The following is an 18,924-nucleotide window of genomic DNA, read 5'->3' on the forward strand; positions in this document are numbered from 1 at the left end:
TAAATCAATAAAGAACCTGTGCTGGGGATCTAGGAAGGCTCCACAGAGGAGGTGACATTTGAGTTTAGGTGGGACAGTAGACAACAGGTCTTGATGACCAACCAGATACCCTATCGGGTCTAGGTATTTGCCTGGACAGAACTTGCTTACACATGCACTCCTTTGAGGGCAATGCAAACAGCACAAAAATGGATCTAGCAAGACACTGAGTGTGGACCTCCTAAAAGAAATTTGTAGAGCCTAGTGGGTCAAGATGGGCATTTGAACAAGATGAGTTGTTCATTCTTTTTTTTCTTTAAGAGAGAGAGAGAGAGAATTTTTTTTAATATTTATTTTTTAGTTATCGGCAGACACAACATCTTTGTTTGTATGTGGTGTTGAGGATTGAACCCAGGCCACACGCATGCCAGGCGAGCACGCTACCACTTGAGCCACATCCCCAGCCCAACTTGAGTGATTTGTCAGCCCTGGATATATATTACCTGGGGAATTTTTCTTATTCTTATTCCTACCTTTTTCCTTGTCTGTGCTGTCATCTCTGCATGACTTACCTTTATATAATGGATTACAGTTCCCACATTGTGTCCATTTGGCCCTCACATGTAGTAAAATAGCTCTAAGCCTTAAGGAACAGAAAACTCATAAGTCAAAAATTTCAAGATCATTTTGCCCTACTTTCTCTGCCATGGTCTTTTTCTACACTGTCAATTAAACAACTGTCACATACAGTTCGTGTGGTACCAGGACTATGAATGAGGCCCAGGCACTTTGAGTGAATCCTTACTCAAACCAGGGCCTGAGTCAAGGTGCTCCTTTATTCTTTATCCAATGACTTTATCCTTGAGCTCCCTTTCCTTCCACTCTACTCTCCTTCCTCTTTCTCCTTCTCTGTTTGCTCTTCCTCTCTTCTTTCCCCCATGTTTTTCTCCCTCCCTTTATGTGTTACCAAGCTCAGCTGATAACAAACTGAATGGCCATGAACATCTCACCCAAGGGTTTTCACACTTCAAACTTCACCATTTCCATCTGAGGATATTTTTCTTTTTAAGCAGATTCGTATGGCTTCATCTCTAGAGATTTGAATTCAAATATTCTGGGATGAGGCCCAAGCACTGGTATATTTTAAAATGCTTCCCCCAAGAAATCCTAAATTGCATTCAGTTTTGAAAATCACTGAACTCACTCTCTATATATTAATTTCTGGTTTTGTAAAATGGACTCATTGACTTGGAAGATATTTAACCCATGAAGTCCCAAATTTTCATTTCTGCAAATATTTCAATGAAATTGAGTACATATGCACTAAAATAATTTGGAAAGTATAATCTAGAGCTTATACATAATTATCTTAATATTAATTCATATTATTACATGATAATAATTATATTGTAATAACATATTTAAGTTTTTATAGATATTCTACAGCTGGGACAATGGTACAAAATGGATTAATAAAAGTTTATTAGGGTTGATGCCTGAGGATCGAGTTCTGGGATTTGTATATACTAAGCAATTGCTATACCGCCAAGCTTATAGCTCCAGCCCTGATTTAAGAAAATATTAAACTCTCTAAGATATGAAGTCCCTTATAAAGCCTCCACCACTCCAGAAAGGTTTTGTTGGGACTGGGAGTTAGTGGGAATAGGGTTGAAGTTGTAAGTTGGAGAAAGAGGGGTAGATTGCATAACTTTGTCCAACATGAGATCTGATGGTGCTTATAGTGGAAGGTTTTGTCTTTTCATTCTGTTTTTCTTTGTTCTTCCTAAGAAAATCCCATACTTCCTTTGAGAAAAGTACCTTTCCAGTCATGTATTTAGACAGCTGATTTGGATTCTCTGATTCTTTGGTTTGGTTTGAATATAAAATCTACAGTCTAGTGACAAACGGAGCTTTCCAATCTCCCTCAACTCTGTGCATGTGAATATCTGGCAAGAAAAAGAATAAATGTTTCCTGGAGGCCCATACCCTGGGCATTCTAAAGAATAGGACAGGTGAGGTGCCCAGCACTTTTTGGTGCTGCCAGGTTAGCCAAGGAGCTTGGTGAACTATGGAGAGATCTCTTCCCAACTTGATCTAAGATGGGTTTGATAACAGGAGGGCACACTTTTAAAGCCAAGGAGCTTAAATATGCTCTGATAGACTCACCAGGACACTTGTCCTTGGCCAAGGAGCCAAGGAGCATAACCTTTATATGGTCAAGGACTTGTTTGACATCATTATTTTGAATCTGACACACCATCACAGCACAAATTAGTTTAACATTCCAATGAGTCTTAGGTTGGATTTTTATAGATATTCTATGGCTGGGACAATAGTACATAATGGGTTAATAAAAGTTTATTAGGGTTGATGCCTGAGGATTGCGCTCTGGGATTTGTGTTCACTAAGCATTTGCTATACCACTGAGCTGTATCTCCAGCCCTGATTTAAGAAACATGAGTAACTATCTCACTTGAGGCTCAGCAGGTTTCAAAAAGCAACATGCCTATTGATAAATATCCTCCTCTTCTTGAATTGTCATAGAAACACTGAGAAAGCAAATAACTTCATCAAAGAAAACGTTCTGTGAAAGTGAACCCACTTACCAAAATAATGACAGTCTAAAGTGTATGTCTCAGGGTTCTCTAGGGGAAGATAACCAATTATTGGTTCATGCAATTAGAGTCTGAGAAGTCCAAGATTGGCCATTTATAAGCTAGAGGTCCAGGAAAGCCAGTGATATAATTTGGTCCAAGTCAGAGCTCAAGAGAACTAGGGAGAAACTGTTAGCATAAATCCCAATCCAAAGGCAGAAGAAAATGAACTAAAGTGCCCCAGCTCAAAGAATGAGGCAGATAAAAGGGGGCAAGTTTTTTCTTGTTCCACAGCCTTTTGTTCTATCCAGGTCCCCAATGGATAGGATAATGCCCACCCACATTGGGAAGGGCAGTCCACATGGGTGAGTTCACCAGGTAACATGCTCCTCTCATGGGAAAACACTCAATCAAATGTAGCTGAAAATGAGGATCAATCTTGCTACTCTGTGTCACAATCAACTTGACACAAAGTTGTTACCATCATAGTGGCCAACTCGGACTCACCAGTAAACAATACTTATGGGATGTCCAAAAATTGGTAGTATTATGTCTTTTCTTTTTTTCCTCAGTATCTCCTCTTGGCTGTTCTTCTTCCTGAGGGAGGACATATTCACTTTTCTTTGTTTTCTTATAACTAGACCCTTCACATTCTTTATGATGTCCATCCGGTAAGTATGAGGTTTTCTATACCATCAGTCTCATGATCTATGGTGAGTCAGACTGGACCATTGCACTTGGGGAGAGCGATAGACCTGGATAGAATTGAAGGACTCAGTTCATCTCTGGACTCATTCCTTAATTTGGTGTGCTCTCAAAGTATTTGAATTCTCTGCCTTTAAACTTAATTGGCAAATCTAAGAGACCACTGAGAGGATCATGAGTTAGTTAGAGTGACCATATGTTATATTTGTAACTTTTAAAATCCTATACACAGTTAAGGTATGGTTCTTCTCTTTTTCAGAAAAAAAAATTAAAAAATTTCTTCTCATGAGGGATTTTCATCCTTTCCAGTCATTAATAACCTCTTATGATCTACAGAAAGTATTTACTGAATTATGTCCCCTGGCAAGTTATTGAAGTCCTAACCCCCGGTACCTATAAATGTAACTTTATTTGAAGTTGAGTCTTTGCAGATGATCAAGTTAAGTTGCAATCATTAGGGTAGGACTCAATCCAATAGGACTGTCATTATAAAATGGGGAAATTCAACCACAGAGACATGTACAGGTATATACAGGGGAAAGATAATGTGAAAACAGAGGTAAAAGCCAACAAATGTCTGAGCCTACAGAATCTAGAAAGAATCCTGGGACAGATTATTCCTCATAGCCCTCAAAAGGAAACAACTTCTAGTCTCCAGAACTATGAGATGACAGATTTCAGATTTTAAGCTGTTCCATTTATGATACTTTATATAATCACAGGAAATTAGTTAGGTATATTTCCAGAAGACCCAGATGCCCTGCAGTTAAGTTCTAAGCAACCATGTTTATAGACTCTAGCAGGGCTGTCCTGGAGCAAAATGAGGTCACAACTGCAAACTTGCTACCTTTAGGTCACTATTTCTGGAATTCAGGTGAGGGGGACGCTAATGGTATGTGGGTACCTGCTCTCCATACACCTTTATCTCTACTGCCAGATTTCATATTGGCAGGCTTGGTTGCATGAATACTTTCAACCAAAAGTGTTTAACTACAATTAAAAAACACTGCAGTTCAAAGTGCTAAATTATATGGTCTTAAGTTATTCCAGTCAAATTCCACTGCATTTTGTATGATGAAAACATCTAAAACGATTACTATCAAATATAAAATAAAGATTCCAAAACTTTGCATATGCATTTGACTCAAGTTTCTGTTGCAGCCAGTCCTTATCAGGACTCCTGTGGTGACCAATAGAGAAATCCGTGTAGTGCAATGGTCCCCAAAACACTCTGCATATTAACATCACCAGGAAGTTTCAAATGAAATCAATATGTCAAAGGGAAATCTACACTACTATGTTTGTTGTAGCAGTATTCATGATAAAATACCTATGGAATCAACATAAGTTGATTGAATTAATAAAAATGTGGTCTTGGTCTTACAGGGGTCAATAAAGATGATCCAGAGCTACAGAAAGCACATAGTTGGACAATCACAATGTAGGTCTAAATGATAAAAAGTTTCCAATCATGCTTTTTTGATCCATCTTTTTAAAAAAATCCTATGTAGGCTTAATTCTTCTAAAAGGAAGTTATAGAGCAGAAACCTTGAAACACATTTTTATGGTTTTGATATGAGATATACCCCACATGGCTTATGTAGCAATGTGGGAATATTCAGAGGAAAAAATGATTAGATTATGAGAGTTACAACCTAATTGGTGGATTACTCTTGATGAATTAAAAATTTGAATGGGTTACATGATGGTAAGAGGACCCATGGGGAGTGGCTAAAGAAAATAGGTCACTGGGGGCATGCTCTCAGGAATTCTATTTTGTCCCTGGTTTCTTTCTTCTCTCTCTCTCTCTCTCTCTCTCTCTCTCTCTCTCTCTCTCTCTCTCTCTCTCTCTCTCTCTCTCTCTCCTCTTTATCCTGGCTACCATGAACTGAGCAGCCTTCCTCCACTTTGCTCTTTCACTATGATGTTCTGTCAACCTATAGGCTCAGAGCAATGGAGTCAGGCAAGCATGGACTGAGACCTCTGAAACTACAAGTCCCAAATAAACTTTTCCTCCTCTAAGTTGTTTTGACAGGTATTTTTGATTATAGCAATGAAAAGCTAACTAATACACATATCTATATTACTCAATCTGCTATTACGACTTTTCTGTACTCTGTGACTCAACTCAAAGAATGGAAATCAAATCAACAGAAAACAAATAGATCACCTTATTTGTATGAGGTCACAGAGAAGTAAAGAGATAGATGGATAACTATATTTTCATCCTGACCAGGTGGTATGCCATCTCACCAGAGAGGTGATATTACACAAGAAAAAGACAAAGTGTTCCTACATAGTTAAGCAACATGGAAATTATAAACATAGTGAATGTAACCTCTCTCTACCTGCCTCTGCAGGAAACATACACCTCTGCTCCCTTCAATCTTAATTTTCCTATAAGGATTATGTTATGGTAACAAATGTAAATATACACAGAAACACACAGAGAAAAGCACTGAAAGGAAAGCTATAGAATACTGTCTCATCTTCCTTCCTTCACGCTGAACTCATCATCTCAGAAAACTATTTTAAGTTTGCAAGTGAATAATTCAAGATCCCTACTTTGTAAAAAGAAAACAGGGAGGAAATGGGACAAGAAATTATGTGCTTTGTGTTATAACTTTTAATATGTGTTAAATATTCAGTTATAAAAGTTCCCCCTTCCATTTCCAATTATAAACTGACATATTCATTTAAACATTGTCAACAAGAAATCAGAATTCTCATATTTTAATGCTTCAGTGGGAAGAAAGCCCTTAAGGTTTGATATCACACACTAAAAAAAAATCTCATTTTAAAGGTTATTATATCAAGACTTTCTTTGAAAATGAATTATAATGTTTCCTAGTCCAGTAATGCCAACCTAGCAGCAAAGATACAGCTGTTTTCTTTGCTGTTATCATTTGAACAATTTTCATTTTCTTTTTTTTTATTTCGTACCTTTTTAAAACAGAACATGCTTATACAATGGAGAAATTAGAAAAACAATGGCTGGTTAAAAATGAATCCCAGATTCTTGTCTCCTTGTTTTCCCCAGTTTCATAAAAGTCAGGATTCATAAGTAAGAGAAAAATGGTCAGACCAGCATGTTTTGCAGGAAAACTCCCCACTTAAATATATAAGGAACCAGCTCCTGGAGGCGCATCTAGAATATTGGGTATATGCTGCAGTGATGCTGTAATTAATTTATTTTGAGCTTTGTGAAAAGTATTTTTGTCCCTACATAAAGAGAGAGCTTTGTAGTTTTGCCAGTTATTTTATCATTACCCTCAATCAGCTGAGCCTGTTAAATTCTTTTTTTCCTAGATGGAGTACAGTACTGGCTGGCTACATTGCCTTTTCTTTTTTTAATCCCTTTCTGTAAGGCAACTATCCAGAGAAGCATGTGTCCAAGAGATGGCATGGCAGTGCTGGCTTAAACCTTAAAGCTTCCTTTTCTAGTTCAAAAGCCATACCTGCTCAATTATGGAATGCCCTAATATTTTATAGAGCAAAAGAAACTGTGGCCAGTACACTGCCAAAATTGAATCATCAATGGACTCCACTGCTAGATTAGAAAATTGCTTAATATCACCTAGATATAATTGAGGGGAAATATGATTTAGAGGAGAAAAAAATGCAGCTGAAATTAGGCCAAAAAAAAAAAAAAAGCCTGTATGGATTTATTTTAGAGTAAAATAAAGCCAGAAGGGAGCAAAAAAAGAGACAAGTTTTTGGACTCTTATTTTTCAAAGAAGCTCCTGACGGCTTAGAAATCATGACTTTGTAACTAATAACATTATCTACAAAAAATGTAAATGTATGGCTGTATTTTAAAAAATAAAATGAGAGGCAGACTTCAAAATATTACTTGCTGTGGTTTGTCACCCAAGGTTTCATGTGTTGGAGGCTAATCCTCACTATAATGGTGCTTAGGAGGTGGGATCTTTAAAAGATGGAGCTGAGTGGAGACAATGGGCAGAGCCTTGGAAGGGACGAAGGTTATTCTTGTGCCACACTAACTTGGTTCTCTTGAGAGCAAGTGGCTGTAAGAGAGCTTCTCTTAACTCTCACTTCTTGTCTTGCCAGTTACCTTTCCCATCTACATATACTCACACTACTGTGATGTGGTCATCCACCAGGAGGTGATGTAGCCTAGGGTGTGCTCACCAGAGCCACCACCATGCTGTTTAGACTATCAACCTCCAAAGCTATGAATTTGTTTATAAGCTACCCAGTTTCAGGCATTTTGTTATAGTTGTAGAAAATACACAACTACAGGACTTAAACTACTTTGCATTTCCCAGAATGATTAAATATTGAGAGGAGGTCATACTTTTCTGACTACAAAACAAAATTCAATGAAAGAACTTAGAAAATAGAAGCAATGTAAAGAAAATGAAACCAAATGACAAAAATGATACCAATAATTGTATCATTTTTTTCCATTTCTTTATGATCTTTTTTTCCATTTATGTATGTAAGTGTGAATGTTAGCAGTCACAAACTTGAAGCCCCTTGTTATCAATTGTTTGGAGTTGTGCATACGTGTGTGTGTGTGTGTGTACAAACATATAATCAATAATTTAAAATCAAAATTCACATTAAAAATAGGATTTCTGTTATTCCTGAATAAAATGCAAGGTCTGGCCAGGTGTCATGGTAAGAATAATTTGGAGCTGATAGAGTTGCTGTTTTCAGAGAGCTCTTCTTTCGCTTTGCCTTCCTCTCTACTTCCTGTTCCTCCTGTCTGCCACTTGATGCTGAGTTTCTTTGCCAGCCATGTACTTTCTTTCACTAGGCATATTTTTCTGTGTCTGGTCTTCAATAAGAATGGGAGAAAAGAACTAAGGATGATGTTGGAATAGGGGATATAATTTTGAAGAGAAAACTAGACCAAGATGACTGTTTCCAGAGAAAGGAAGGTCATGCCAGTTTAATAGACTACTTTCCTGTCTGCTTTACACTACGTGCTTATCTCTGTCTCTGCAAAGTGTAAGCAATTGAACTTGCAACCCCTGGTAGCAAACTAAAATACTGATATCACATTCTACATAACATGTTATGTCCTATCTTCATGTTATTTTATTTTATTTTTTATTTATTTTTATTTATTTATTTGTGTGTGTGTGTGTGTGTGTGTGTGTGTGTGTGTGTGTGTGTGTGGTGCTGGAGATTGAACCCAGGGCCTTGTGCATGCAAGGCAAGCACTCTACCAACTGAGCTATATCCACAGCCCCAAAATATGTTTTTGATGACTTCCTAATATCCCATTTTATAGATATTACATTGTATGTATACATGTGTTTGACATATCTTAACTTGATGGACATTTGCCCCTAATAACATTAATATAATTAGTACTTCCATGAATATCCTGCTGCAGAAATCTTTTTAAAAGGTAACTTTTAGAAACAAAATTTCTAGATCTAATAATAAGATTTTTTTAAAACTTGATACCTATTACCAAATTTCCTTCCAGAGAACAAATTCAATCCTCACCAGCCTTATATGAGTAGGTTCATTTTCTTCTCTCTCATTTATCCTTTTCATATAATCATTTAAAGGTGTTTACCAATTTAATGAGTAAAATGCTATGTCTAATTTTAATATATTTCTTTGGTTCTTATAGAGATAGTTTTTGTATGCATGTTTCCATTTTATTTTAAATTCCATTTCCTTCTATAAATTTTCTGGTTTTAGCATATGCATGCATTTTTTATTATCAATAAGATTTTCCTCTTTTATAGACATATATGTTCCTTAATTTGTCTTTCATATTTTAAATGTTATATTTAAAATTTGTTTCTGACAAATGAATTTTTATGAACTAAAAACATGGAAGAGTTTTCTTTATAATTTTAATAATCACTTTTTATTTAAGATTTCCCTTTACAATTGTTTTCATTTAAAAGCCAGAAATAAAATTACTAAGATAAAGCTTACAGTGGCACCAGCCTGTAATCCCAGAGGCTTGGGAGGCTGAGATAGGAGGATCACAAGTTCAAAGCCAGCCTCAGCAAAAGCAAAGCACTAAGTAACTCAGTGAGATCCTGTCTCTAAATAAAATACAAAATAGGGCTGGGGATATGCTCAGTGGTTGAGTGCTCCTGAGTTTAATCCCCGATATCCAAAAAAAAAAGAAAAAGATTTATCATCCTTATATTTCTCTCTCTCCCTCTCCCTCCCTCCCTCTCTCTCCCTCCCTCCCTCCCTCTCTCTCTCTCTCTCCCTCCTTTCCTCCTTCCCTCCCTCCCTCTCAATGGTTTTATTTTTACATTTAACTGTTCAAATTGCCTGGTATTTATTTTGGTTTTTGATATGAACTGAGGATCTAATATTTTTTATCTCCCTACAGTTCTCATGATATTTCAAATAACATTAATGGAATAATACTTCTCTGTTCTCAGTGCTTTTTTAGATCAGTTTTTCTTTTCCAGTACTGGTATAAACACTGAGGGCCATATTCTATGCCAGTGATGTATTTGCTAAATTTTGTGCCAATGGAACCCTACTATAATTATTGTCTGGAGAGGTCTCTCTTGCCCTTGAGAATGTCTCCATAATAGAACTCACATGCATTAGGTTTTGATTTTTATATGGCAAATAGAAATCCCCCTGTGGACTCCAGAAGTATTTGTATGGTTTCTGTTGCCCACACACTCAAAGACCTTTAATCCTTTTGTAAACTCTACAGGAGAGTATAGATAAACAACACATACATGAGGGTTCAAGTGGGAGTTACATTCTCCTATAAAGGACTAATTAGAGATGGCTATTTACAAAGGAAATACAAAGACAAGCAAGAGGCCATCATTGCTATAGTTGCTTTGCTCAGAAAGGACCAGAAGAAATGTGGATTTTTAAGGAGGGACAGATAAACAATGACCTTCCAGTGATCTAGGAATAAACCTGTGATTTCTGCCCTCTGCCTTGATCTATAAATTAAATAGTTTCAGTTTATTAAAACAGTTTATTAAAATCACAATTGCTCATTCACTTAATTGTCCAATTGAATTACACTTATGATTCCAAAAATCCTTTATTGTCCTTTCGGATTGTTAATTAGAGTTTCTCCTTATATAATCAGCAGAAGTGTGACTGAAGCTAGATCACCTGGACCCAAATCTGGCGTAAGCCATTTCCTAACTACAGTAATCATTTATCCTCTCTGTTTTAGTGTCCTCGTCTGTAAAACAAGATTACAATGGAGTCTACCTTAGATCTTAAAGGACCTAGTTCAGTGAAGATCCTAAAACTCTTCTCTAAAAGTCTGTATAAATTGTTTGCTTATTGTTTTTGAATAATTTTCATCAAGGCCCCCCCAAAGTGTGAAAAGTAGACCAGCCCTGGTCTATGGATTGATTGTTGCCATTTACAACAATTAGGAATTAACAATTAAGAGTTTGGAAACACATAGCCATTTGGCAGAGTAATTTAATGGCTGTTAATCTAATTTTCTTTCTAAAAATATGTTTTATATTTTGTATGAATTAGCTTTCATTGTTGTTGTTTTAGTAATTCAATTTTATTGAATTTTACAAAAGTATTGGTCTGCAACATATCAAAGATTTTTTTAAAAGCAAGGAAGAAGCTACTCCTCCACAGTGGGAAGTATTGCCTGGCCAGGCAGACAAATGGAGAAATGCTTGGCATACTGAATGGATCATTTGGTTGCTAAATAAATACTTTATCCCATCATTCAGTATTGACCTTTGGTGTAGTTACCACCTTGGATTAAATTAACAGTGAGTGGCTGTTTAGCTCTCTATCTTCCGGTGAGTTTGTTGCACTTTCTCTTGCACTCAGGTCTGCTAGTCTCTTGGGTGGTAGTCATGGAAGATCACCCTTTTCTCTTGATGACTCAAGGACAGTCTTCCAGGTAGGCAGTCCTCTAGGAGCAACACTGCTGGTGTTCCATTGACTGCAACATGGCCACGGTGTTGGGCTTTCCTCTAAAACTCAGATTTCCCTCTTAAAGCCAGTGAGGAGTCTTGTCATTAAGCCTGAAAATCCCAGAGGGACCTCAATCTGCCATTTAAAGAAAAACAAAACAAAAAGATAGTATGATCCATGTTTCAGGTTCTCTTCAAAGACCTCTGATATGGAGCCTCTCAACAACCCCTCTTTCCTCTGGGCATTCCTGGTCCCTGTTGGTGTAAGATGTGAATGCTAACAAAGGCAGACTAAAAATTAGAACATTACGTAGCTTTGAAAATCTCATCTGCCACGGCAGAACAGGAGTTAAAGCTCTATGTTTCCCGCCCCCACCCCCACTGGAAGTACTGAATTTGGCCTGTGATTCCTTTGAATGGCATGAAAAACAGCCGGCTGATTTGAACCTCCTCCTTCTCTTTCTTTCTCACTTTTAAAATATGCCTGGCAAAGACCCAACATTCCCATCCTCCAGTTCTGCTCTGTTTTGCCCTCCTGTTCTGCTGACGGAGATTCCAAATGAGAAAAGCATCCCTTCCCAATTGTTAGGAGGGTCTTAGCACCAGTGGAAATATACTGATCCGTATAATAACACATTGGGTTTTTCACTATGCTTAGCAGGTTTTGAAGCTGTCTCTTTGGAGACTGTTAAGAATTTTTTTTTAGTTTATGAAGTGTCCCATAATAGCAATTCTCCAGTTATTGACGAAGCACCAAACCACATCTTTGTTCATAGTCTTTTCATTGTATCAGGTATGTATTGTGGGCAAAACAGGAAAGCACTTGAAATTCCATTAAAGTTACATTCATTTATCTAAAAAAGAAAAAGAAAAAAGCCATCTTTGGAAATTTGTCTCCATAGATATCATTAAAGTCAGGGTATGCACAATACACATTTTACGTAACTGAAGATTAATGGCTATTCAAGTACTGATTTCTTACGGTGAGAGCTGTGGCTTGGTGCAAAAGCATGAAAACATTATGTTTTTATGTTAGTTTCCTTAATATAATTATATATATAAATTGCAAGATCTTGCCATGTTGCCCAGGCTGGCTCAAACTCCTGGACTCAAGTCATCCTCCTGCCTCAGCCACCAGAGTAGCTGAGAGACACACCAGGTAGCACAACTGACTCCATTCTGAATGAAATAAATAGAATAAAAAGATGTTACCTCATTTTACAAAATGTGAGTTTCAGTGTTCTCAACATATTAGTGTTACCAACACTTTAAAAATGTATTTAAGTAGCTAATTTTAGGACAGGAAGGATGAGTAGAATTCCCCAATTCCTAGTATTTGAAGATATAACCCTTAAATCATATCACTATTCAAAAAGCAACCTTAAATGGGGCTTCTTATGTTTAGTTTACAACAACTAACACAATAAAAAACTTTAAGGACAAATATGTGTATTTAGATGCTTTGTTAATACCATCAAGGATACCTTCATAGACCTCCATAAATGAAAAATAATGATCACACTGCTTGTTGGTTTTTTTTATTTAAAAATCAATCTAGCACAGGGTTGGCAGCTAATAAAAACACAGGGCACACAGTTAAAGTTGCATTTCACATTAAAAGCAACTAGAAATGTTTAGTATGTCTCGTATAATATCTGGAGGCATACTTATTCCCTGTTTCTCTGAGATGCAACTTCAACTGGGGGTGCTGTATTTTATCTGCCAACTTTGTCTGTCATCGTTGCCACACTGTGGTCTGCTATGAGAAGCATGTTATACTGCATCCTATTTCCAGGGTCAAGAACAAGTGCAGGCATTTCTTAGCTCCTTCCATCTGCCAACTTTAAAACTTTGGCACATCAACAAGACCAGGAAAGCTTCCTTTACAGCAGCCGAATGCATTTCCAATTACTCATTCCACATTCTTAAAAGGAGAGAACTACCCACTTGAGGAGAAAGTAAGAGCAGGCAACTATGAAGAAAAGGCTGGGACAATAAAATTGGGAAAGAATCTTTATCAGGAAGTAACAGAATCAGGAACAAACAGGTTGAAGCAAACGTTCCCATAACAAAACCAAAACCAAAAAGAAAGAAAGAAAGAAAATGTAGCATAATCAGATACCTAGAAAGAAACTACACTTTATCAGAAATGGAAATGAACTTAAATAGGAAAAATGAAAAAAGAAAATAAAATTTTATTTTTTTCCCTTGCAAAGTACTTTTTTTAAAAACAAAAAAATCCTGCCTCCAGGAACTTAGACATTTTGTGAGAGAGAAACTTACAAAGACATCATACTTATCTTCCTAAAGTCTTATGACCTATTTGGTTTAAGTTACAGCTGATGGGAAATACTTTTTACTTTCTTTATTTAGCTAACTCATGCTGTTAGGTGTTTCCTGCTCCTTTATTAGCACATATGATGAGTTTCTAGTCTTTTTCCAGTGAGATCTTCCATAACCATATGAAAACCCACCAGGTATACTATGGAACCAGGATAAATTTCCTGCCTGCCCACTCTCCCCTTCTGTACCAGCATTTCCCAGGGTGTCCTCTGTCAAGGCCTGGAGGGCAATGAAGATTTCTGGGCTGCTGCTGTCATTTCCTAACTGAGACTCTGCATTTCTAAGTGCTGTCACCATGACTCTAATCCTAATATGGACAGAAACCACATGTTCTGTGTTTGTTTGTTTGTGGGAGGGACAAATAGTAGGTTTCTTCTTTGCTTAAAATTGGGTTGTAGTACTGTTTTGTTTTGTTTTGTCTTTGTTTACCTTTTTAACTGAAGAAACCAAAGAGAGAAGGAGGGAATGTTACAGAAATTTTAGTTAAAAGGAAAATTACAAGATTTGTTAATGGGAATAGTAGGCAATCATGTACATTACTTTAAATGCATAGAGCTCAACCCATAGGAAACTCTCAGGGGAGCTGCTATTGAAGAACCACTATAAACAACAACAAAATAATTTGATGTAAAGGGGTAAGTTTATCAAAATTGAGAAAAACAAGACAAAAAATGAAATTTCACAACTCATTTAGTCACTTAGAGGAAAATTACATTTTTCCCCCAAATTTCTCAAGGCTGAACTCAATTTTTTTTTATTTTTATGAGCAGAAATTTTCTTGCTGCCTTGCTGTGTTATATATAGTTGGCTCAGTTTCAAACAAGCAACACTTTTGTTTTAGTAAGCATCCTCAATTTGAAGATAATTAATCATTACAGTGGCCTATTACTTAGTAGAAAATGTATCCATTTGGTATGATCCTTTAGAATCAGGAATGGAATCCTTCAGGGAAACAGAAGAAAAAAATTTAGAGTACATAAAAATGTGGAGCTCATGTCCAGAGCATGCGAGAAGATAATAGGACCTCAAAGTTAAGAGTCAAATCTCCATCCTCTTTAGGGTGCAATGCATCCTTTAAAAGATCATTCCTCTCCTTCACCTGCAAGTACTTTGAGAAAGTGAGTTTCATATGATGTTTGTTCTCCGAAAGTCCAGATCTCTATGGTGCTTAAGGAGTAAAGGGGAGACTTCTAGGATGCCTCTTACTGGCTCCTAACCTAGGAGTTAGGTTAGGAGCCAGTAAGAGGCTCCAATTCCAGCCCTAGGCAAAGGTGCTCTGTCAGAGGAAGGGGATGTCCAGCAGTGTTTGCTCAGGTGAGCTAACCTAGGAGTTAGGTTAGGAGCCAGTAAGAGACTCCAATTCCAGCCCTAGGCAAAGGTGCTCTGTCAGAGGAAGGGGATGTCCAGCAGTGTTTGCTCAGGTGAGCTCCATAGGTGTACCTGCTAAGTTCAATCCCTAGAGCCCAGGCTAGGTGCTTAATGTCTCCATGCTGAAAAGTCCTTGTTTACACCGTCAAAATGAGAGTGCCACTGGTCACTTTCCTCTGAGGAGTGAATGAGTAAATGCACCTAGAAACTAGAACAGTTCCTGTACGTGATAATGTTTTTCAGCTATTATCTGTTTCTTTCTTTTAGATGTGCTGCAAGGGTTTACTTGAAAGAAAGATTCTACTTACTTCCTTTAAAAAGTTTCTGCAAATAATACTGCCCTAAAGTAGTATTTCTTAACTTACAAGGATTGGCTGGTCCTTATGTCCTTTGGCCAAAAGCCCAAACCCTCCCCCTGTTAAGGACTCCTTTCTCTCCCTCCCCAAGTCCCGAGTCTCCATGGCACAGTGGGCTAATGATAATGATGATGTCATTATAGTTGTAGAAACTATTTCATCATAATCTTTTGTTTTCCTCTAATTTTCAAAGGGGAAATATTTTTATTAATTATCTGAGCCCTCAGAACCCTTTGGAGGTACACTCTCTATATAAACTATTATTATCATCCACATTTGGTGAAGTCCTTAGGGATTCAAAGTGTTATGTAAATGTTTACACATGATTGTTCTGTGGCCCAAGATTCACAGTGGGACAGCAAAGACAGCCCAGGAAGAAGCATGAAGCCCCAGAGAGGCAATGATTTTTGCACAAGGTATGAACTCTCTTTTAATTGTCGAATAAAGATAGTGTCATTCTCTTTAAGGAGGGCAGATAAGATTGTCAAAGAGAAAGCAAATCTAAACTGAGGATCTGCTGGCTATTTTAAGTTTAGGGAACAGGATAGTAGGGAAGGGATTCAAATGCTGTGTGAGGGAGTGACCAGAACCTCCTGACAATTAGAGCAAATTGCTTCCAAAAGCAAAGAACCTGTATTCTCTTTCTTGGTTTTACCTAATGGCAAGAAAGTGGGATCCTCGTTAGTCTCTCCTGATGATCTTAAGTAGTAAGGACATTACAAAACATTGGGTCACCATGTTCTCTTTACACCTTTCACCCTTCCTCCTGAGGGAAGTATCCTGCTGGGAAAAGTGTGTCCTTATGTGTCCTTACTTACTTGAACTCCACTCCCCACTTTTTTTTTTTTTCCCTTTAATACTAGGGATGGAATCCAGGGCCTTACACAGCCTAGGCAAGACTTCTACCCTGGGCTAACATTTCCAGCCTCCAAACTGTCTTTTCAACAAAGGAAAAGGACCCCTATCAGAGCCTTCAGCTAGTCTTTGTAACTAGGCACAAAAGTAATTGTTTTCTCTTCCTTGTTGCTGAAGTTCTCTTCTACCAAAGACCAGTGAAGCTACATTTCCATTTATGGTAATGATCTAAAATTTTCCTTTGAAAATAAATGTGAGAAAAAAGTAGAATTTGCCATAAAGAAAGAATGCCAAGGAGAGCTCGCGAGGCATGCATCTACAACAAACATCTTGGTAGTCTGAGTGACATGGCATGGAAATTGCACCAGTTGATTTGAAGGGTGTCTAATTCCTGGATCCCCTGAGAACAGGAGGAAGAGGTCGGGTTGCAGAGGGATTAGCTAGAACCAGGACCCTCCAGGGAAAATGGAACCATGCATAAGAGGCAGTGCTTACGAAAATCAGATATCAGTGTATTCACAAAGAACCCGCATGGGTCGGGAGGGAAGAGAGATGAACCATGGACACACTCTAGGAAAACAATACTGCTCCGGGTATGTTTTAACATCTGTTATGCACAATTTCAGATGATCACTGAAAGCATGTTTGGTTTTATGTAAAGGACAAAAGACACAAGTGGAGGGAGAAGCCCACACCTTCTTGCCATGTTTAGAAAGATCATACATTTCAAACCCCCTTCCTGTTATTTAAAAGCACAAGAAAGAAAGGAGGGGGCAAAAACACTGTAGGAAAATCTCCGCTGCAAAACACACAGTAAATTCTAGCTTGTTAGCAGCCCGGTTCCAAATTATTATTTAAAAAATGATAATAATAACAAATCCTAACAGAAATGTAGTTACAGCCTCCAAGGGAAGCTCTAAGCCCTGATGTCAGCGTCCCAGAATCTAAGCTGAGAAGAAAAGGAAGAAAGCAACCGAACCAGCCTCTGACAGGAATATGAAAGCGAAATTTCAGAGGCAGGAGAAACACCCCAAAGGGGGAGAAGACTGCAGCTTGCAGTAATCTGTAAATGATTGCTGGTAAAGGCTGGAGGCTTCAGGCTTGATTTGTGTTTGTTCCAAAAGAAAGCCAAGGAGGACGGTGTTAATAAAGAGAGATTTAACTCAGAGCTGTGCTTGGAATAAAGTGGGCTACAAAAAGGTCAAATTTGATCAGTTGGAGCAGATTACAGGGGCTTTAAAAGGTGGCGTGCGGAACTGGAGCGGGGCTGGAAAGTAATATAGCGCAAGATTGATTCCGAGGGTGGAGAGAAGCCAGGACAAGCGCTTATCAGTCCTGGAAGGAGGAAGAGCCGCGCCGGGCGCCGCTCGCTCCGGCCAGAGCCCAGCGGGTGCCGCGTCCCCGTCGCCACCCGGTCCTGGTCCCCTCTCTCCTCTCCGGATCCGCTCGCAGCCGCCTCTTAGACCATGGTTTCCCTAATCTCTGACTTGGATCCCCTGAGAGACTGGAAAGTTTTAAGGTAGGCCCGCTCTGCTTTCTCTCCCCGCTGTCTCAGTTCACCGCCAAGTTCCTGCCCGCCCCCTCCGCGGCTGAGCGGAGCCGGTTCGCGCAGAGCCCCGCGGTGGGCTGAGTGACAGGCACCTCCGGTGGGAGGAATACTGTTTTGACACCGAGACGACTTCAAGCAGATGGGGGGAGGCAGGGAATGTGCAGTCCTGAGCCTCCCTGGAGGAGGGGATGCAGATGCCTGGGTAATAATGGAGCGCAGCCCTGTTTCAGTGATTCAGACCCTGGCTCGCAGCTGGGGTTCCTCCTATTTAATTATTGGGCTTCAAGGGACATTGAAGGGACCAGGTGGAATGTGGCAAACTTTCTGGGACTTCCGGGTAGAAAAAGTGGAGTTTATCACAAAACCTCCCTAGGGCTCCTCCTTGAAGGGAGTCTGTGGAAATTTGGTTTCCTCCTGTGACCTCTTCCCTTGCCTCCCACTCCCAGGTCTAATTTGGAAAGCAGCGTATACAAAAGAGTGGGCCTTAAAATGGAAGAGTCGGGTTTATGAAATGAAGTCTTTCTCACCTTTAAAGGTGAACTCTAGCCTCTTCATGTCTCAGAGGCCCAAGAGCTTAGATCCCAGGAGCTCAAAGTGTCCCAAGTTCATGTGTCATCCCACGTGAGTCTAAGCTGACGCTTCTGGTAGAATCCACAATGAATTGGTGGTAGATTTGACTTAATGCTAACTGATAGTTCTCAGTGAAAATATTTGGGGCAGTTTTTAAAATATAAAAACGTTAAATTGAAGGATTTTGATTAAAAGCAGTTCTATATAATCTCATGTTTAGCCAAATAAATACCTGTCCCCAAAAATGGTGTCATAAGAGGTAGAGCAGAACCCAAATGAACAAAAGCAGACATATTACTGGGACCTCCTTTTCCTGCCATTTTCCTGGCATTAATTTGCTAATTCTTTTCTTCCCTTTTGTGAGTTCTGCCTTAGCGTTTGTCTAATTTTATTACTTTTTCAAGCAACATTAATAGAAAAGAGCAAATAAAAGAATAAGGACCAATGCCGATCTTATTTTCTTTTTGAAATGATTGCATCTTGTTTTCCAGAACGTTCTGTGTACGTATTTTGTACATCGTGTAATATATGATTTTTATAACCTTTTCCAATTAACATATTTCCATGTTTCTGCCCATATTTCATAATCCTAATTTTAAGGACTAAAGAAAACACAATTATACTGGTGTACATTTGTTTACTAAATTATCCTGTTTGTTGAATATTTAGATTGTTTCTAGTCCTTATTTTGTATTCCAACACAATGAACATCTTTGCATCTATAGCTT

At 38.3% G+C, this 18,924-nt stretch overlaps 1 protein-coding gene across 3 annotated transcripts in view; it reads left to right on the forward strand.

Moving 5' to 3' along the window:
• Positions 1-18,924, forward strand: part of Celf2 (CUGBP Elav-like family member 2) — a 780,843-nt gene that overhangs the window by 264,929 nt on the left and 496,990 nt on the right. Inside the window, exon 1 of one of the 3 annotated variants that reach the window (XM_078023196.1) lies at positions 17,404-17,596. The exons of the other annotated variants lie outside the window; for them this stretch is intronic. Coding sequence (XP_077879322.1) covers positions 17,544-17,596 — 53 coding nt within the window. The 5' untranslated portion in view covers positions 17,404-17,543. Of the gene's footprint in view, positions 1-17,403; positions 17,597-18,924 lie in introns of those variants that run through there. 3 annotated transcript variants of the gene reach the window in all.

Source organism: Ictidomys tridecemlineatus, chromosome 10, assembly GCF_052094955.1.
Source record: "Ictidomys tridecemlineatus isolate mIctTri1 chromosome 10, mIctTri1.hap1, whole genome shotgun sequence".
In the NCBI taxonomy this organism is placed as follows: Eukaryota; Metazoa; Chordata; class Mammalia; order Rodentia; family Sciuridae; genus Ictidomys; species Ictidomys tridecemlineatus.